Here is a 21,737-nt window from a genome sequence, read left to right on the forward strand (position 1 = left end):
CCCTTTCTCTCTGCCCCTCCCCTGCTCACACTCTGTCTCTGTCTCTGAAAAATAAATAACTGTTAAAAGTAAATAAATAAATGGAACTGAAGATACGATTTTTGAAGTAATCTGAAAAAAAAAAAATAGCCTAATCTGTTCCTACATATCATTGGTGTAAAGCAGTTTGAACAATCACTTTTACTTTTTAATTTAGTAAGTAGAGGTTCTTTTCTTCTTCTTTCTCCACTTCACCAATTTTCAGCATCCCTACCACTAAGAAGTTCTTGACCTTGAGCTTATATTGGAATCGTTCAGGAGACCTTTAAAAAACTACGGATGTCTGGATCTCACTCCCGGAGCATATGATTTAATTAATCAGGTGTGTGACCTGTGCATCAGGATTTAAAAAAAAATATATTTATTTATGTTTTTATTTTGAGAGAGAGAGAGACAGAGAGAGTGCACAAGCATAAGTGGGGGAGGGACAGAGAGAGAGAGGGAGACACAGGATCTGAAGCTGTCTCCAGGCTCTGAGCTGTCAGTGCAAAGCCGGATGCGCGGGCTTAAATTTGTGAACCTCGAAGTCATGACCTAAACCAAAGTTGAACGCTTAATCGACTGAACCACCCAAGTGCCCCTGTGCATCAGGATTTTTAACAGCTCCCAACCATCACAAGATGATTCTAATGTGCAGCCTAAGGTGAGAATCACTAATAAAAGGGTTAGATAATAGAAAACACATCTGTGAGTGTGAGAAAGAAGGCTGACTCTAACGGCTTATAGTGATAATTTTGAATTAGTTACAGATTTTGCAGTATATATTATATCTGTTCCTAACATCATAGATAATTGAGACTTAGTTATGTTGCTAAATACTGTAGGCACTTTATGGACCAAGAAATACAACCAGATCATTACCTCATTGTAACTCTGCTCCTAAAATTATCTTATTTTTTTCTGGAATTCTATAACAAATTTGTGTTTGAATGGTAGCACCAGGAAATTCGATGGTACTACTGTCTTGGGGGAGGGGAGTGGGAGTGTATAGTAATAAGATTTAAAAATTATAACTTACCATCTTGGGCAGTAATCCTGGCCAATATCCTTAAAAGACAATTTGACACACTAATAAAACTTCTGCCAAAATAATCCTTTACAGAGCCAAAGTAAATTTAGGTACGATAAACTGGCCGCAATGCATAAATTTATGAAACAAACAATTCTAATAGGTTATGTGTACTTCTGATATTGCTGTTTTCTCTAAAAACACACACGGGGAAAAGCAAGATTTTGTACAGCAAGCGGTAGAGATGCGGCTAGGCCCCAAATAATAATAATTTCCATTCACACAGAATTTTATGATTTTTTTTTAAAGCTTCTTCACAATAAAGTTCTCTATTTGGTTTCTATGGTGATTTAAAGTCACCTCACTTCATGGTAATGTTCTTTCTTAAATAAATGTTTTTACAACTCAAGCAATGTACTAATGAGGTAATTTAAAAGAAAATTCATGATTGGCTGATTAGAAGCTATCATGATGCTGTCAAGAAGGATAAGGTAAGTCACTATGATGTTTATACCTGGCGTTATCACTGTTTCTAATTAGCATATTTACCTTGGGTTCAGACTCTACATCATTATACATCAATACTCCACTTTACATCGCTCCTTAGTGTTATGTCTTCTAAATAGACAATTGGCAACCGCAATAGCAAACACTCCGTAAGAGGAAAATATGACCTCTTAAGAGGAAAGTGTCATCTACTGGGATTTGATGTCAGCGAATGAATATTCATTCAAATAAACATCTGTTACTTCCACAAGCCACTGCAGTAAATCAGTTTTAAGAAGCTCTACGGAGATGAATATCACATCCCCTTCCCTCACCCCAAATCAATCTCTTTAAAATGGGATCTCCTTTGTTTGGATTTTACATCACACATATTATATGCCAAAACACATTGTAGCTACTTAGCTTAGGCAATGTGGAGTCTATGCATATGCTCCTGATGTCAGTCCCCGATACCGGTTTTTACTTTGTCCATGTTTGCAGCACCTAAGTTATGTAGTTTATTAAGTTATGTGGTTGTGAATGCTGCGATGTTAATCCTTATTTTTAGCCTTTAACAAACAAGTGTTTCCTCTTTTGGCAAATTAACTATCTGTGCACACATGCACAATATATGTATGTTTGTATTTGCGCTGTTTTACTAATTAGACTAAGTATGTTCAGATTAAGTCATTAATCCATACACTGTTTGTACCAGAGTAGGCAGAAATTGCCTGGTGATGGTGAGAATTTTCTCTAGACAACTCCTCTTAATGACTCACTATTATTTTCATACATGCACATAGTTAAATGTACAAATATCGTTTATCAGTGTTTTAGTGGGTTTTTTTTCAGAAACTGAGAAATTTCAGTGTTCTATAAACAATTCCTTTCCTGATGTTAGGCCCAAGAGAACTCTTTCTCCTGTTCTAAAAGTGATGAGTCTAATTAAAGTTAAAATGTTCTTAAATCTAAATTTTGAGATACTTTTTAACTTAAAAGAAAACGTTAAATTTCAACATGAGATGCTTTGTACTTAAGATTTGGCAATCTCTTCTAATATTGAATTGATGGAGTGCCAAGATTTATTTTCATGATCTCTTGCTTTTTAAGAATTAGTCTACTTTGGGAGACTTTTCTTCTATTAAGAGTCATTGGCCTGCATTTACTGCACTAATAAGGAATAATTTTGAAATAACTTCAGTGGTTTTCACAGAAGTTCAGAGACAGAGTGGGATGATATATACATTTCATTTAATAAATACAATAATTTAAAATTTCAGCCAACATTAGAACAGCCTAAAAGGGATAGTAGAAGAAAGAGACGGGTACGGAAAAGAAAGGGTACGGCATGAAGAAGGAGGATGAACTAGAAGGAGAGAGATTGTCAGAAGAAAAATTGCCCGGAAGGACCACAAATAATTTCTGATTTTTATAGGAGCTTCTTACAAGTCTCTTTCTCACTGGGCAGCCTCTGTCAACTCCACTATCCATAGATTGTCCAAAAGTAACCCCCTTGGTATCCTAAAATCATAGCACTTCTCCATTCTTCACCGGCTATCAACGTCTCCAGCCTGTCCCAGAGGCCCCAATTCTTACCTTTCTGATTATGGGGGCAATGATGATGCTATTGATTCCTTCTCCTCCCTCCCATCCTGTCACTTGGAATGCCATTTAGTTATTTAGAAGTAGCAGAGCATAACGGTCAAGAGCGTGGGGGTCCTGGCCAGGGTCCATCGTTTAGTAGTCATATGACTTTGGGCAAGTTGCTTTAATCTCTCCGTGCCTTAGTTTCTTCATCTGCAACTTTAATATATGATAACAGTACCTGCCTCATTGGGGCTATTGGGAATATTAAATCAGTCAATGTATATAAAATACAGCATAAAAGACAGTAAGTATTATAGAAGTGTTTATCATTCAACAAATTTTTAGTGAACTCCAACAGAGTGCTAGGCACTGAGGATACAGCTGTGATGGGAGGGAGTCAGTGAAAGAGACCAATACCTGAAGTACCTTAGCTGGAAGGTTGAACTCTGAGTTATAGTCTCACAAAACAAAACAAAACAAAACAAAACTAAACAAAACAAAACAAAACAAAACAAAAGAATAACTTACTACATTGCAAAAATTAATAAAACTGTTGTTTTTTTCACCATGTAATTATCCTAAGATAGAACTTGTTTTTCATGTACTCAACCAGTGCCTACTTCTTCACAGCCTGCTTCGTGTGTGTGTGTGTGTGTGTGTGTGTGAGAGAGAGAGAGAGAGAGAGAGAGAGTGAGTGTGTCTGTGGTGAAGGGCATGCTATCCACATTCAAAAATACCGTTTTCTTATTTGTTCAACAGGTTCAAAATGTTTGTTTGTTGAGTAAGCATATAAATCCCTCCTTTACATCCTCTGGCTTCTGGTAATGTATTTGAGGGCAGTAAAAGCACAATTCCAAGGCGTTGCTTATCACATGAAAAGTAGGTGAATGACATTCTCCTGTTATTTTTTAGGCAAGAAACTTCTGCTCTTGGATTTTGAAGCCCTCCCTCTTAAACTATCGTGCTAGATTATAAACTTTATAGCAGAGATGGTGTCCTATCTTGTTTGGCACGTAACTTCTAGCACTGTGCTTTGTCCTTTAAAAGGCATATGTTCCATTTGTTAGATGAGTAAAGTTTCAGATATGCAAACGATTGTATCTGCTAAGTTCAGTTTTGTGGGGGTTTTTGTGAGTGTGGTAAAAATGGCCATTGGTAAGTTATGGACTTCTTAAAATTTTTCTAGGGGCAAAAGAAAATTAATTTTAGAATGAATCTGACCAGGAAGTGGGAATCTCACCTGATGTAAACAACCATATTAAAAATAACATTGATTAAGCGTGGCTGGGTGGTTCAGTCGGTTAAGGGTCTGGCTCTTGATTTTGGGTCAGGTTATGATCTCACAGTTGCTGGGGTTGAGCTCTACACTGGGCTTTGCGCTAACAGCATGGAGCCTGCTTGGGCTTTTCTCTCTTCTCTCTGTCTGCTCCTCCCCTGTGCACACACCCACGTGTTTCTCAAAATAAATAAATAAAGATTAAAAAATAGATACATAAAAATAACATTGATTATTTTCTGTACAAAATTTTAAACAACTAGAATTTCAGGTATATATTTTCCCAGTGAAATTAATAGTTGCTTTGGATGCATATATATTCATATAGCCAAAGTAACTGGGGGATGTCCTGGGGTGGATGTGGAGTAGGGTGGCTGGTTACTGTAGCCTTTATTTAAGAAAGACGTTCAAATTTTTAAAAGCCAAATTGAATTTTAGCAGTTAATCAATTCGCGTGGATACATATGGCCTTAAATCACTGCTGGCACAAGTCTTGCCATTAAGCACTGTTAGTGTTTTAAAAAGCACTACCAGCTATGTTAGTTAATTTAGTTTGTTCAACAGGACTTATTTATACAATCGCGTAAATCATACAGATTCCAGAATTGGAAAGAATCTCTGGACTCTTTCATTTTGCTGATGAGGAAACTGGCATCTAGAAGGCTGAAGCAATGTAATCAGAACTAAAACCCAAGATGCCAGGTTTCGGGGTCAATGACCACGATGTTCTGATTAAGAGCTAGAGAAAGTTGGACCAAATCTGTAACAGTTTTATTTTTCCATCAGTCCTTTTAAATATCTCTGCCAATGGGTCTGAGATTGAGGTTGATTGATTTTAATCTTTGTTGCTAAAATTTAGCTTTATAGAACATATGACTTGATCTCTTCTATGTAGACATTTCATAAACAGGAAGAAAAATTTTACTGCCCTACTGTATAAGCCAGTACTCCTTCTCTGACCATGGTTCTGTAAGAAGTTTGGTGAGAAAATGTGGTCATTTTTCTTCTGACATGTATTTCAGAGGTTAGGGTCACATGCCAAACACCCTTAATTTATTTGAATGTATGATCCTAGTGTCTTTTAATTTGTCTAAATACTTTTGCATTCCTGTGTGGTCGGCCTATACTACTTTTCCTAAAAATCAGATCCATAAGTATATTAGACACTGTAAAAATTTCTGTTCCTTGTTGTTGTTGTTATTCTATCACATTCCCTTCCATTGATTTTGAGTGTGAAGATATGTTGCCCATTCATCCATTCATTCAGTTATTCATTCACTCAGGAATTATTTACTAAATATTATATGCTAGGCACTGTATGGGACATAAAAACCAGATATGGTCCCTGCTCTCATTCAGGGAGAGAAACATATTAAAGAAACAATCACACAAATAAATATTTATTTATAAAATGTGATAAGTATTATAGAAAACATATAGGGTATTAGGAGTGATTATAATAGGATTACCAATATTATATCAATGTGTCAGAGAAGATCATTCTCACGCTTATGAACAAGAGAGAGAAAAGGGTGTTACCCTTAAAAGAACTTTCTGATGACATCTTTTTGACATCTCTACAGGAGCTGGTGACTAGGGAAACTGGACTATATGTTCTGGTGGATATGACAGTATAGTGGAATAGGGAAAAAATTCCAAAGTTCTATCTCCAGTTCTGTCAAGAGCTACATTTAAGACTTTAGGGAAATCATATAGTATTTCTGAGTCCAAGTTGGTTGTGCTTCTTACCTCCACCAAACACTGAGTATATATTCTTACTAAAAATTAACACTTTTTTTTAACCCACTCATATCATTCTGTGATGTTTATTTTATCCGAGTTATCTTGAGACATTATAATCCAGCGAAGTTAAAATATGCACTCCGACATTTTACTAGGTATACCTTTGAGATCGTCTATAAATGATGACAAACTTCTAGAATTTGGACCCAAAAAAACCGAGGAAAACTCACAACATATTTAGTTAATATCCCCATTTAAAATACATTTTTTTTCGGGGCACCTGGGTGGCTCAGTCGGTTAAGCATCCGACTTTGCTCAGGTCATAATCTTGCAGTTCATGAGTTTGAGCCCCACGTGGGGCTTTGTGCGGACAGCTCAGAGCCTGGAGGCTGCTTCAGATTCTGTCTCCCTCTCTCTGCTCCTCCCCTGCTCATGCTGTCTCTCTGTCTCAAAAAATAAACATTAAAAAAAAAAGTTAACAAAAAAATAAAATACATTATTTTTCTTCTTTAGTTATAAAGGCATTCAACTAAAATGTAAACTTATTTATCATGTCAAATTAAACCATTTTTTTGCAGCCCCACATTAAAGCATATCATTTCTTACTGAATCTCTTCCAAATGGATAACCACTTGTATAATATAAAAAAAAGTAGCCAGAATCACAAGTAAACAGGCCCTTAAACCCAAAATGATTGTTTGCATATTTCTTCCAAATCTCTTTTATACATTTTCCAGACAATCATATTGCACATTTTGTTTTCTGAAGCATAAAGCATACACTTAAATTGATTTTACACTTGAGATACTGTAAAGCATCTCAGAAAAATTTAAGTGACATAATGTTAAGTAAAAACATCAGTTAAAAAGTTGATGCACAACATCTTTTGTTAGTCTTATTAACTAACCAGGACATGAGCTGATCTCATAGAAAAGGATTAGCACGAAAAGGATATGACGGTAAAAATGATACAGTGCTCACTATTTTATATTCATGTATATTCCATTGAGTGAATGGACCATAATTTACTAAAGCATAGCCTTACGTTGGACAGTTTGAGTGGTTTCCATTTTTATATAGTATAAATTATACTGGGATAAACATTGTCAGGCATATGGCATTTTTTAATATTTTGGATTATTTCCTTAGGATAGATTCCCAGAAGTAGAATTACTAGGTTAAAGGGTATGAACATTTTTATGACTCTTGAAATACATTGCCAAATTGCTTTCCAAAAAAAGGTTGTATCAATTTACAATGCCACCGACAATATAGGAAAGTGCTCTTCTCATAATATTCTCACAGGTATTTGACATCATAGAATTTCTAGATTTGCAAATTTTGTGGACAAGAATGTAGTGCCTCACTTTAATAGACATTTCTTAGTGGCTTTTTGGTGTGTTTTTAAGGCAACGTATTGTTATGAATAACTTCGAATTTCTAACATGTTCTTTAACTGTCTATACTGAGTTGATAATTTTATAAGCCTATACAGAATTATATGTGATTATATTAATCACATTATTTATAAATGTGATTTATAAATGTGATTTATATAACCTTATAGTGCAAACTATTGTGTCTATTTCGTTGTTTCAACTTGGTGCATGTATGAAAATTTTGACAAATTGTAAAACAGTCTGCTTGAATTTTCATTTATTTTTGCTTGTAAGTAACAATTTAAAAAACTGTTCATAAAAATATTAAAAAAACTGTTCAAACAGGATTTTCACCAAATATATGCATCCACAATTATTCGTATCTTTTTTTTATTATAAAAGTAGTACCTGCTTATTTACAAATAATTAGAAAAATAATATAGAATGAAAAAAGTTATTCATAGTTACTCTAAAATATAATCACAGTTAACCTTTTGCAGAGTATTTCTTCAGATAGTTTTGCCTTGCTAGTTGTAAAGATGCGGTACAAATGTATTTGATAGGTATTTATTATGCACTTACTTTGTCCCAGATACCTTAATAGGCATCGAGTCAGGCTCTGACCTCACAAAATAGACAACTCCTGCCCTCATTAACATTGTATCATAATTTATTTTTGTATTTTGCATACTCTTCATATATCTTATTTTAATAACTGCAAATTTCATTATGTCATGCGAATCAGTTTAAGTAATCATTTTCCTAGAATTGGACTTTTCCAATTTTTTAATGTTATTTTTTCCACATTTACAATGTTTCCTTAAGATACATTTCTTCAAATGGAGCAAGTTGGTTAAAGGATATGAACACATATAAGGTTCTTGACACAAACTTCCAGATTGCTTTTCAAAAGGTTAGTACTAACTTTCATTACCACTGGAAATGGACAAAGGGAACTTTTTTTAATTTTTATTTTTTTACCAATTTGCAATGATTATATCACTAAAATTGTTTTTGTTGATTATTTTTTAATTTTCCCTTTTTGATAACTAGCAAGATTTGAGTTTGTTTGTTTTTTTAATAAGGTTAAATAAATGTAGTTCTTTGAAAATTTTTCGGATCATGCTTTGGTTCTATTTAACATGCTTATATTTTATTTTCATGTGTATGAGCTCTTTAGGGAATAAAGACATGAGCCTTTTTGGCATTTACCCTCCGTCAGAGTTCTCTCAAAGGAGAAAAGCAGGAAATGATCACTGAGGTTTTGGGCCCTGAAGTCCTTGGAGTCCAAGGAAGGTGTAAACACCTTTCCATTTCCAGGGCCCAACCTCGGGTCTAGCACACCGCAGGCTTTCCATCCATGATGCAATGGACAGGGCGCACAGATGTCAAGCAGAGTATTGGATCCTGGAGGGCCAGAGCCACTGAGACTCACAATGGCAAACAAACATGGCTTCTGAAACTAAGTCTGGGCCAAGAAATGACTTCCCTGTAAACCAATCCATTTGTATGGATAGAAAGAAAAAAAAATTATAGTCAGAGGACAAAAGGATACAAGTACCTGGGTAGGCTCTGAAACAGCCTGAGAAAAAGAAAGGGGTAAAATGAAGGGATATGGAGTGGAAAGAAACGAACAAAAGCATTCTGAACACAACAAAATGAATTTAGTTTTATCCTATCTCCATTATGTTGTGAGGTACACTGCTGGCCGTGCTGTGTGATTGAAAAAGATCAGTTAGCCTCACCAAAGCTTATACAAGTCATCAATTCAGAAACTGCTTAGGTGATGCAAATGATATATTCCTGTAAAATTCTTAGTTACACACACATATACTTATGTACACATATAACACTGAGGCTCACGGAAAGGTTCAAGAGAGAGCATCTCCTAAACTAAAGGATTCTGGGGCCTGCCTTTTGTGCCCTTATAATGCCAGGTCCCTTTTGGTCACAAAAAGAGAAGGTTATTATGGCAATATCTGTTGCCATTGGATTTGGTATCTTCTTACCTCTACCTCTCTCAGGGTTGTGAGTAAGAAGTTGGCAGGACCCCATACCAACAAGAGAAAAACAGCAGACTGAGAGGAAACAATCCTCTTGTAGTAGCTGGTGTCTGCTTCATGGTACTGTTTTGAGGGGTCATATGGGACAATTTTTATTACATACTTTATGGAATAATTTGCATTAGGTCAAATTTATATGCCCTCAGGAGTGCCTATAAAACACGATCCCTAATTTCAAGGGTAGACATGGCAAATACAAGAAGCAGATAAAATAATTACAAACAAAGGTGTCTTGTGAGGAAGAACTGTATGTTAGAAACAATTCATAATTTACAAGTTGCTATCTTACCTTGCAGAACTGTGAGCTGGAAAGAATCACTTGAATGACACGTTTAGTCATTTAGTCTGGTGAATAAAGGCAACTGGGTACCTAATAGTTTGGGGGCAGACCACTACTCTCCGTAACGTTAAGGAGCCATTCATTCTCTTTATGGTGACTTTAACAATATGGTAAATAATACTTATTGAACATCTATTACGTCCCAGTTACTTTGCCCAGAGCATTATCTATATTATCATCCATTCATTCCTTCAGGCCCAGTTCACTGTTACCTCTTTTGACCCACCCAAGATTTATAACCCCAGGCTGAATTAATAATTCCATTACCCATTAATTGATAGTAACACTCTACTAATTCTGTTAACTCCTTTAATGGGCTCCATAGACTACATTTCCGACTCTCCCACTACGTACTGGGCTCCATAAGAGCAGTGCCCATGTTTCATTCCAATTTCCCAGTATCTGGTAGTTCCTAAGTACCATATTCTGTTGAGTGAAAGTGGAGTGGAACTTCATGACTTCAAACACATTGAGGAATCATGGAATTCAAAACAAAATTTTTTTTAAAGTTTATTTATTTTTTGAGAGAGAGAGAGAGAGAGAATCCCAAGAATGCTCTGCATGGTTAGCGCAGAGCCCCCTGCAGGGCTCAAACCCACCAACTGTGAGGCCATGGCCTAAGCAGAAATCAAGAGTCAGACACTTAACGGCCTGAGCCCCCCAGGTGCCCCAGAACCATGGAGTTGTTAAGCAAGAGAGTACTTAGAAACTTTGCAAACTACAAGCTTCTTTTACATGAGAAAAATTACGTTAGAACAGGTAACTTACCAGAGGTCACATAAACCTGGTAGAATGAGATTAGAATCCAGTTCTCTAGCTTTTCAGCCCCAAATAGATGCCACCAAAACACAACTAAATATCTTTATCTCCCAATCTCTTAGCTCCACCCAAATCCTATCAGCAATGGGCCTTTGGACCTTCAGGCTATTTCTGTGATACATATTTTCTAAAAGAATCCACTTTTACAAACAGTTTTTCTTTCTTTAAAAAATTTTTTTTAAACGTTTATTTTTGAGAGAGAGAGAGAGCGCGCGAAAGAATGGAGGAGGGGCAGAGAGAGAGAGAGAGGGAGACACAGGACCCAAAGCAGGCTCCAGGCTCTGAGCTGTTAGCACAGAGCCCGACATGGGACTGGGGACTCACAAACCAGGAGATCGTGACCTGAGATCTGAGCCAAAGTCGGACGCTTAATGACTGGGCCACCCAGGCGTCCCCAAATATCTTTTCTTTCATAGCTCCCCATTCCAAACAAAGCCCAAACTCCAAATTGGCTGGCTTGTCCTGTAGCATCAGTATAAAAGTTGGGGGGTACCTTCTGTCTATATTTACACTAACAAGCTCTTTCCACAAGCACCCTTTGATCCACTCAAATCAAAATGCTTGTCAACACACACCATACTTTTTATCATTTCTTGAGACATGCTGTTCATTCTGACTAGAGTATCCTTCTTCCTTATCAACCTGGGAACTTTAATGATCTGTTCCCTTTCTGGACTGGGAGCTTCTGGCACAGAACAGAGAGAACTGGCTTTAGTCTCACACAGCATTTGAATGAGTGGATTTTGTGTCTAGCACCTAGTGGCACAGCTCTCCATAAAGCTCACTGAATGGCTCTGTGTTTGGAAAATTACAGAAATGTAACTTACTCTTCAGAGTTGTAAGCAACCCTTTACCAAAACTTTTCTGTTTGGAGGAAAAATAAGTAAATATGTTGGCTCATTTAGTCTTTTTTTATTTCCTTTTTTTTCTTTTTAGTCTGGTTCATCTGTTATGACTGCCATTCTCACCCCCTCTGTGAACTCCACATTCTCCCAGCACCCCTGCCCCTGGACACTTGTGGGAGAGAAATCCACAAATTCCTCTGGGGCTCCATCACTGGAGCAACTTCTCAGTAGCTGGAGGAGATCTGGGCTGCAAACAGGAAGTTTTTGTACTTCTGGCTACCTTATGCCTGGGGCAAAAACTGCAGCGTCCACCTGGACACTGTAAAAGAGAATGGTAGAACAAAACTAACCTTCATTATCCCCATCTGAAGTTTTTTTGTGTGGATGTTCTGACCCAGTATCATCCAGGGATTCTTTTTCCAGAACTGTTGTCTAGCATGCACATCAGAATAGCCCCGCAGGAAAGTCAGGTTTGAGCCCCCCCCCACCCCCTAACTCCCTTTCTTCACTTTAAAAAATCTGGAGCAGGACATTTAAAATAATGGATTTTGGATTTTAAAATTTTTAAAGCAATCCGAAGGATTGTTGCCTTTGGTAGGCTGAGGGCCAAAGAGAAGCAGAGATTGGTCCCCTAATCTCTAAATCCTTTTTTCCTCCTTCAATGCCCTAGACCTCATCTTGCCCCTTTGGCTCCCAGGGGGCAAGAGGCAGTTTTCCTCCGCGGGCGTGCCTAGCCTCGTCAACGACACCCATTAGTTTCCAGGCTTCCAGGGCAGAGGGGGACTCCCGACCACGCGTCCAGGGCCCTTCTCCAAGCGTAGGGGCCTCGAGGTCCACGCCGGTCCCAGCGCAGGCAGAGGGGATGTGGCCAGTCCTGGGGATGACCTCAGCCTGCCTGCCCCTAAGGCACCCCGGCCCCAGCCTGCGGGGCGGGTAGCCCAATGGGCAGCCTCGCTCCGGAGGCGGGCTCAGGCCGGAAGCCACCCCGCGGCACAGCGGCCCCGCGAGACGGCGCCCGCGCCCCCGCCCTCTGCGGCACGGGCTCCACGGCCAAGGGCGGCAGGGGCCAGCCCGCTGGGTCCCCGCCGCGCTCTTTGTCCTGGCCGCGCGCGGGCGGACGCGTGCGCCCCCCGGGTGAAGGGAGGCGCGGAGAGAGCGCGCGGGAGCGCGCAGGAAGAGCTCGCGCCCGCCGGGCGTCGGGGGCGCGCGTCCCTCCGCCAGGCAAGCAGCGAGCACGCGCGCCGCCGCCGCGCCCGCCCCCCCCCCCCCCCCCCCCCCCCCCCCCCCCCCCCCCGCGCTCGCCTCGGAACTTGCTGACTGCGCGGCCGGGAGGAGCCGAGCCGGGCGGCGGCGGCGCGAGGCCACAGCGCGCGGGGGTCTCCCGCGTCCCCTCCGCCTCGCCGGGAGCTCGCGCCCTCGCCCAGCCGAGCTCCTACCCCCCCCCTTTTTTCCGAAGGCGCTGGGCGGCGCCACCCTCCGGCCGGAGCCCGGCACTGCACAACCCCCTCCGACTTTCAATGTTCCACACTCCCCGGCCAGAGCCTCCTCGGCTTCTTTTTTTCCCTCCCCCCCCTTTCCCCCCCCCAGCTGCCTCCATTTCCTTAAGGAAGGGTTTTTTTCTCTCTCCCTCCCCCACACCGTAGCGGCGTGCGAGCGGGCCGGGCGGGCGGCCGAGGTAAGGCGGCGGGGCCGGGGGGCCGCGTGGGGGGCGGCCGGGGCGGCGGCGGCGGCGGTGGGGGAGGGGGCGGGGGCGGGCAGCTTTGTTCGCGCCGGGCGCCCGCGCCGCCGGTGTCCGCGAGCCGCGGCGGGGCCGGCCGGGCTGCTCGCATCACTTGGCGCCCGGCGCGGCGAGCGCTGCCCGCGGCCCCCGCGCGGCCCTCCCCACAAAGGGCCGCGGAGCTGCGTGGCCGCCGCCGCCGGCCGCGGCTCGCCTCCGCGGGCGCGGAAATTTGTTGCACTTCTTGGGGCTTTGTTTGTTTGTTTTGCCTCTGATTTTTTTTTTCGTTATTTTGGACAAAATGTCGGTGCGTGATGTAAAAATTGAGCGAGGAACCTTGATGGCATTGGGAGCTTTGCAGAAGGTGCAGTTTGGATTCTGCTTTTCCCAGGGTGGCAGCTCGGTCTTGGCCGGATGAATCTTCGCTGCTGGCCGTGGAAACGGCTAGAGCAGCTTGTTAGTTGATTTTTAAATTCCTAAGTGTTGTATTTAAAGGCTTACGTGCACAGAGAAGGAATCGCCACCTTAAATAAGCATATGGGCGATTAACAGGGTATGTTTTCCTCTCGGAAAGGGAATTTGGTAGCTTTGACCAATGTCAGTGTGTAAATATTTAGACGTTATTAGTGACTTTTTAACATTTTTCAGCGAGATCTGTTATTTACAGTGTGTCATATGTTATTAATGCTCGTTGCCTAAGTTCCCTGGCAAATCTGCTTCATGCCTTCTGAGAAAGTAGACAATTGATAGATTGTCCAAGGGATGGAAAAAAATGTGAGTGGGTTTTCTAACTTGAGTTCGGTAAATCCTTGAACGCTGGCGTTGTGAGACACATCACCTCCCCTGTAACCTTGCTGTGTGATGAGATAAGTGTGAGCACTTTGAAGTGTTTATATTAAAATGACAATTTTAGGTGAATATTGAGAGAAGAAAATGCTCCTGGTCTATTTCTTGGACTTAACATTTCCCTTCTCTCCTCCTTTTCTCTTTAAAAGTTTTCCAAGAAATAACTTCACCAAGATGTCCAGTGATAGGCAAAGGTCCGATGATGAGAGCCCCAGCACCAGCAGTGGTAGTTCAGATGCGGACCAGCGAGACCCAGCCGCTCCAGAGCCTGAAGAACAAGAAGAAAGAAAACCTTCTGCCACCCAGCAGAAGAAAAACACCAAACTCTCTAGCAAAACCACTGCTAAGTTATCCACTAGTGCTAAAAGGTAATGTGTAAAAGGATTAAGCACATTATCAGGTTGTCTTCCAAATGGTTGGACGCTTTTGTTGGTTTTACATCAGTAGCAGCAGTTCAAAAATACTTACTTCGTGATCACTTTTATTTGCACTCAAATGAGTTGTCATTCTTTAGGTGGCATATAAGCCACCTCCCTAGAATTGTAATTGTACTTTTCAGCAAACTTACTCTCTACTTTGGTAACTTCAGTAAAGAAGTGTCCTTGAGTAGAGATTGGACCAACGTTTTGACAGATTGTTTGAGGAGTTGGCAAGGAAAATTTGGTGAGCCCAAATTAGCTGGTACATTGAGGATGTTCCTTTTTATGAGTCATACTCTTCTTCATTGAAATTGACACTTCTAGAGATCAGCAGCGCCTCTCTTCATGAAACTTAATGATTAGAAATAATTATGGTTGCTAGAAAATTTGTAAATTCAAGGCCTTAACAACATTTGAGAGCAGATTTAAAATTGTGCTCCCAATTTGCTTTCAGTTTTGCAAATGTGACTAAGTCATTGCATCCCAGGTTATTACTTTTTGTAGTTAACTTATGGTTATGCCTCTATATTATTGTGAGTGTAAATAAAACTGAAACATAGCCATTTACAATTTTGGGTGGCAGTTGGCTATTGAAAACTTTCATTGTGCTGGTGACCCTTCACTTTAAAACTTGTGGATATGCTTGACATGTTATTACTCAACAGCAGAAAAAACATTTTGTTGGGTATATTTGAAAGGTCATTTGTTTCCTGTTGGTTTATATTATCTTTGATGGCAAAAAAAAGATTATGTCAGTGGGACTCCATTGGTAGCAATAGGGAGGGGAATATCCATGCATTCTATTAGTTATACGTCATAAATGTTTGTAGCATTAGCCAGTATTGACGTTTTGTTGATTTTTATTGATCACAACGAAAGGAAAAAGAAGTATAAAACCTGTTCAAATATTGAGTTCTCTAAGTGATTTAGAAGGACTCTTATTTTTCTGTGGGTTTTCACCTCTGCTATATCAATAATCAAGTATTAATAACTTGAGAATATTTTTATTAAATAATAGCAGTCTTTTAAATAATTTAGAATCCTCAATTTGCTGTAATCCTGTTGAGGGACATATAATACACATCTTAAGTTTTGAAAGCATTTTACATTTGAATAAAATCAGAGAACTGTTTTCCCCCTCCTCTTAACTCCAGGCTATATATCTTATTATTTCTTTTCCCCCAAATGTATTCAATTTTAGTGCTGTACTTAAGATTAGGGAAAACAGAATTGGTTAAGTAAGGTCAGAGTCCTTTAGAAGTTTTTCACTGGTCAAGATGTTTGTAAATTTTAAACTTTTTTTTGACACAAAATATTGTCAAAACTGTTACTGTGCTCATGTAATAGCTTGCTAATTCTTACCTCTGTAAAAGTGACTTAAAGTCATTGTCAAAAATTCTAGTGCTTTCCCTCCTCCCTTCTTGTCTCATTTGCATATAAGCTTGAAAAGAGAATTTCTTTGGTAAAAAGTGTTTTAAAATAGATTTTATAGCCTTTATTGAGTACTAGTAGAGGACTATTTCTAAGATCTGGTGTGAATGTCATACTTATTTACAGTAGCAAGTGAGAAAAAAAGCTGCAAAGTTTCTGTTAAGGGATTTGGGTTATGCCTCTGAGAACAAAGAGGAAGCAGCCATGTTAGCATTACTGAAGGCAAAGCGAGCCTTGCATTTAACTGCATGGTGGTAGAGGGCAGTGTAATTCCCCGGTTATTCTGTAGACTATCTCAAATCCTTTTTGTCTGTTCTCATTTCACTAACAGAATTCAGAAGGAGCTAGCTGAAATAACTCTCGATCCTCCTCCTAACTGCAGGTAAGAAACAAATTTTGTTTTGATTTCAAAATGTGCAAAAATAACAAGAGATTAATGTATCGGCTTGGGATATGTGTGCTGCAGAAGAAGCTACGTTTGCTTCTTCTCAGCTTTGCAAGTGCATGAAACAAAAATTGTCTAAGGTGAATTAAACAAGTTTGGGGGAAAATACTCTTTAGCATGTATCATACGTTTGGAATTTATGAATATACTGATTTTGTGCTTCTTACTGAGATTAGTGTGAATGGTGCTGATTTTGTTCTGTTGTAACATTGCTGTAGAGTGTTTATTCAGAACTATATTGCAGAAACTTCGAAAATTTTGCTAAGCTTTAAAGTTACTGCTTGTGTGCAATCTGAACTGACCTTCCAAATTTAGAAATTGCTGAATGTGGTGTTACAAAATGTAAATGCAGTAAACAAGGGTATAGTTTCTGTTTGATTTATTCAGTAATGTGCCTTAAGGACAAATTTTATGTGCTAAGCTAATGCTTCTAGTTATTTTCTGGAGAATACATTGTTGGAATTATTTACATTTTAACCGAATGTCTTAATTACTTGGGAAAATTCTTGGTAATTTTGGTCCTTGAAGTACATGTGTGAAAAGCAGTATATGAATTGGAATTTGTAGGAAGAACTCATTTCAGTGAAACTCCTGTAGGATAATTTAAGATTGTCAGTTGGCATATGGTGCATTAAAAGTGACTGGTTGATAATTTTTTTCATTAAACGTTTTTTCAGTTTGTCTTACCTAGTGCTTTGTTTTTCACCAGTGACTATATGGCTTCCAAAATATATCAGAGTTAGAAAGGACAGTTGTGTAGATAATTTGCATAGAGATATGTGCTCCAGGGTGAGAGTGGCAGCTAGAAATCAGGCAGTGTTATGGTCTGATATGAAAATGTTTTCTTGTCTTACCTATATTTTTGTTACAAGTTGTGTTCACTTGAGATGATCTGACCTATCTCCGAAGTCTACTTGAGATATAATTTGGTATAATTCAGTTGCCTCTTGTGTGTATTAACCAGATCCTTAGATAAGATGATCTTCTGATTTATTCAGTGAAGTAACAGTTTTGCTCATATTTGTAATCAGCTATGTCAGCTCAAAAGGTAAACATGAATGTAAACTAATTTTAAACAGGTAGTGGTACGTCAGATCTCAAAGTATTAAGAGCTGTGCTGTCCAGTAATGCAGCCACTAGCCACTTGTGGCTAGTGACCGCTTTAATTGTTGTCCAACATGAGATGTGCTGTAAGTGTAAAACACACATCGAATTTTGGAAAACTTTGTATGAAGAAGAGAATGTAAAATACCTTACTGGGTTTTAAAAGTATCTGTTACGTGCTTAAATGATAGTATGTTGGATATGATAAGTTTTATGGAATGTTTTAAAATTTTACTTTTTTACCATTTTAATGTGGTTAGAAAATTTAAAATTATGTATGTGGCATGCATTATATTTCTATGGAACAGTGCTGCTTTAGAGAATAAATAAATCCTTCCACCTTTCTCAGTGGTTTGTCAAATCTGTAGCCATTTAGCGAGGTCAAGTTAAATTGGCTCTCTGAAGAATTACTTAACTTGCAGAGGGTGTTCTAATATTTCTCATTATAAAAGATACAAAGATCTATCAATTCAGAACTCTTAAATGTTTTAAAATTGCATGTAATGTCAAACATTTTTAAAGGTTTCACAAACTAGCATTCGTGCCTAAGTCTAGAGGACCCAGTAGAGAATGTGTTGAATGCCCTTGGAGCAGTAGTGTAATGTTGCAGTTGCTGAAGAAGTATGCTTTACATGTTTAACCCGGGAATGGTTCCACAAGGTCACTGAGGATTATTTTAGAGGAAGTAGAATGTTTCTAGGAGGCAGAAAGTTTAACTCGTTTGTTTTTCTCTCTATATACCATATGTTGTTTCCATGAAATGCTTCACCTTTAGTGATCAGTGAAATAGCGAACAAACGTGTGGGCTTGCAAACAATAACCTGGAATACATCATCTACACTTTCCCTTGTCACAACTTGGGATGGTTGTAAAGTATGCAAATTATATATTTCAGTTCTCTAGTTCTTTAATATATGAGTTTATTTGTGGCTGTGTGACTAAAGAGAAAGCAAACAGAAAATGATGAGTCGTAACTGGGAACTGGCAGAAGTTGTGTCTTGCTAGTTTGGGGACGTTCTTATTCAGGTGGCCGATGTGCAAAATAGATCCTTTTGTGTCTTTTATTTTAAGTGTCTTCAGCTTTTTGGGGGGTGGAATATGATCTAGTCCTGTCCTTGAGCAGGAATTTGGAATATTGAGTGTTTAGTGGAGGCATTTCAGGATTTTGACAGCTAAGTCTGAATTTGTATTGTATTTGTATCTTCACGTCTGATATGTGACAGATTGTGGTGTTCTTGTACTTCACAGGTGCATGGGTGAGAATTTTAGCTTTATAGTGATTGTACAGGTTAAATTTATTAATTTCTGTTATAGTTAAAAGTGGGATTCTATATTAAATTCTAAAATGTGTGAATTCATATTGCCTGAAATCTATGAAACCTAATACTTTTCTGACTTTGATGTTGGACTTTCATGTGTAGTTAATTAATCAGAATTCCATTATGGTTTTGAAAATAATTTTTACAAGCTTGTCAGTATTTGACGGACTTAATTTTTCCTCAGGGAAGAAATGTAAAGTATATTTGTGTACATTCAGGAAAAAGTTGATTGAAATACAAGAAAACTCAGCAAAACCAAAATTACTCCAATGAGACTAAGATTTCTCTTAGATCCCTTCCTCCCTTCCTGTGTTTTATTTATAAAATATTTTTTTTTGTTATGTTATATATTCCCTTAGTATATAGCTGTGTCTAACATGTGTACACCATAGGTGATCTTAGGATAGACTTAACTGTTGAATTAAGTGTGTGGCTTTAAACATATTAGAATATATTTCGATAGTAACGATATTTCTTTTCCTAATGGTATAAAAGTTTGATAAAATGTTATTTCCAATGATTTGATGGCATTTCGGTTTTTAGGTGTTGGAGTGCCTTAGGCCAGAGCATTCAAAACATAGGGATATAATATTTATATAGTGGCTTTAGTTTATATTGTTTGCATACTATATTCTAGATTATGGTATACATAGTTGATACGTCAGTGAGAACGGAGGGAGGTTGTGTTTGGGCATTTTCCTGTTTTTGGAGAAAGTGATTAACTAGAATTGTTGAGTAGTGTGCTCTTAAGACGTTTATGTTCCATCTGTTTCCCAGGGAGTGCCCTTGTCTGATCACAGTAACCCCTTTTACAAGTGGCAGAAGTTTAGGAAGTTGCTGGATTTTTAACTCCACCTCTAATTCTTTCCATTTATGAGAAAGCACAAATGTATGCTCTTAAAATATTCTTTAATATGTTCAGATTGAATCTGTGTTAAAGGTAGATATCAGGGCCATTTGTAATAGTTTTTAGATGTGGGAAAAGCCTTATTTGGAGGGAGGTGTAATAGTAGCAAGTATTTATTATAATGTGTTCACTTGCAAAACCTGAAAAGTACTATAGTACTTGTAATTTTGCTAACATCCTTCTTTTAAAAACAAAATTAATAAAAGAAGCAGTTAAGTTCTAAACCAGAAGTTGGCAACCCCTGATTTACTCCTGTGCCTTACATTGTCTAATGGTGGGTGAACTCTACCTCCTTTTGAGGGTTACCACCACTTGCCACCATTTTCTAGGGTAGCTTAGAACTTTGCCACCCATAGGGTGAATCTTCTGATCAGCAGTGTCTGCATCACAGGTAAGATTGTCAGAAATGCAGAATCTTGCCTCCCCCACTGCAGAAGTACTGAGTCAAAAACTGAATTTCAGCAGGATTCCCAGGGGAATTGTTTGTATATTAAGGTTTCTAAAGCATTGGTTTGGGTCCGGTCCCTGCTCTGCCTCTTATTAGCTGTGTTATCTTAGATCAGTTAGGATGTATTTCTGTCTTTCAGTTTTCTTTTTTTCTTTAAAAAATTTTTTTTAACATTTATTCATTAATGAGAGACAGCACAAGCAGGGTAAGGGCAGAGAGAGAGGAAGACACAGAATTGAAGCAGGCTCCAGGCTCTGAGCTGTCAGCACAGAGCCCAATGTGGGACTCGAAAGCTGTGGTGAGATCATGACCTGAGCCGAAGTCGGCCGCTTAACTGACTGTGAGCTGCGCAGGCGCCCCTCTCTTTCAGTTTTCTTAAATGTAAAACAGAGATTAAAATAATCCCCCCTCCCATAGGTTTATTGTGAGGATTAAATGTTAATATGTTTTAAAGTTTGGTAGTGGTGTAAATTGGGTCAGTAAAGTGGCCACAGAATGATTAAAGGGAAAGAGGCAGTTTAGCCACATGCCCTCATTCTTGGCTAGCATTCTTTCCAGTGCATCAACATCCTACTATAGGAGTAATTTTATTTTAATCAATTTAACAGCTATTTATTTGAGAACACATAAGCAAAATTTTATATGTATATAACTAAAAGGAGTTCCTTGGAACTTAAGTAAAAAAGAAAACCTAAGAATACTGGGCAAAGATGAGGAAATAGTGTATCCCATTTAAAGGAATATGCATAAAGTTAATGATAATTCATAGAGAATGCTCTGTCTCTGTAGTAAATTGTAATGAAAAATTTTAAAGTAAGGATGTTAGTTATTTTTTCTCTTTTAAATATTGTTATTAAAATTTACAGTTGAAGTGAGAATGAAATTATATCAATATTTGGAAAATTAGATTCTGAATTGATGTAGTTTACCAGTTACCTAAACAGCAATTTTTTTTCCTTGTCTGTGGCTTTGGAAGCTTTTTGTAATTGGTATATGAAGGCAGGTAATAATAAAAATAACATGTGATATCTATAGCTTAGTTGTTTGCTTACACACCACTTGATTTTAAAGCCCCCACATATAGATAGCTTTTTTTCTTGTTTACTTATACATTTGATTTTTGTTATTGTTGATGTTAGTGTGTGCTAGGTAAAGACTCCCTATTTTATAAAACAAAGTTGTATCCCATTTATCCAGTTAATTCCTTTTATTTTCAACTCTTCAAAAACAATCCTAGAACTTCCCTTTTTTTTTTTTTAATAAAAGTTAAATCTTATTTGGAAGCTTGATTTCTAAAACAGATAAATACACAGCTACTCTGATTGAAGGTGTTTTCCTTACCACCCCACTGGGGTCATTATTATCCACCCCACTGTGGATATTATTTATTAGTTAAGTTTCTCAAAAATCATGAGGATTTTTTGGAGACTTGGGCATTACTGATAATTTTAAGTGATGTTTTATGTTTCTTGAAGCCCATACTAACCAGCATAGGTGAAATACTATAGTATGTTA

The 21,737-nt window shown here is 38.5% G+C and overlaps 1 protein-coding gene across 4 annotated transcripts in view; it reads left to right on the forward strand.

Moving 5' to 3' along the window:
- The first annotated feature begins 12,669 nt into the window (after positions 1 to 12,669).
- The window catches only part of UBE2E3 (ubiquitin conjugating enzyme E2 E3), a 91,705-nt gene continuing 82,637 nt past the window's right edge, over positions 12,670 to 21,737 (forward strand). The window contains exons 1-3 of one of the 4 annotated variants that reach the window (XM_042994819.1): positions 12,670 to 12,807; positions 14,299 to 14,517; positions 16,331 to 16,381. In XM_042994819.1, coding sequence (XP_042850753.1) covers positions 14,324 to 14,517; positions 16,331 to 16,381 — 245 coding nt within the window. In that variant the 5' untranslated portion in view covers positions 12,670 to 12,807; positions 14,299 to 14,323. Of the gene's footprint in view, positions 12,808 to 12,896; positions 13,262 to 13,497; positions 13,668 to 13,739; positions 13,857 to 14,298; positions 14,518 to 16,330; positions 16,382 to 21,737 lie in introns of those variants that run through there. The other 3 variants (XM_042994818.1, XM_007083884.3, XM_015538229.2) reach the window with 3 other exon arrangements.

The sequence above is a fragment of the Panthera tigris genome, chromosome C1 (genome assembly GCF_018350195.1).
Source record: "Panthera tigris isolate Pti1 chromosome C1, P.tigris_Pti1_mat1.1, whole genome shotgun sequence".
NCBI lineage: Eukaryota > Metazoa > Chordata > Mammalia > Carnivora > Felidae > Panthera > Panthera tigris.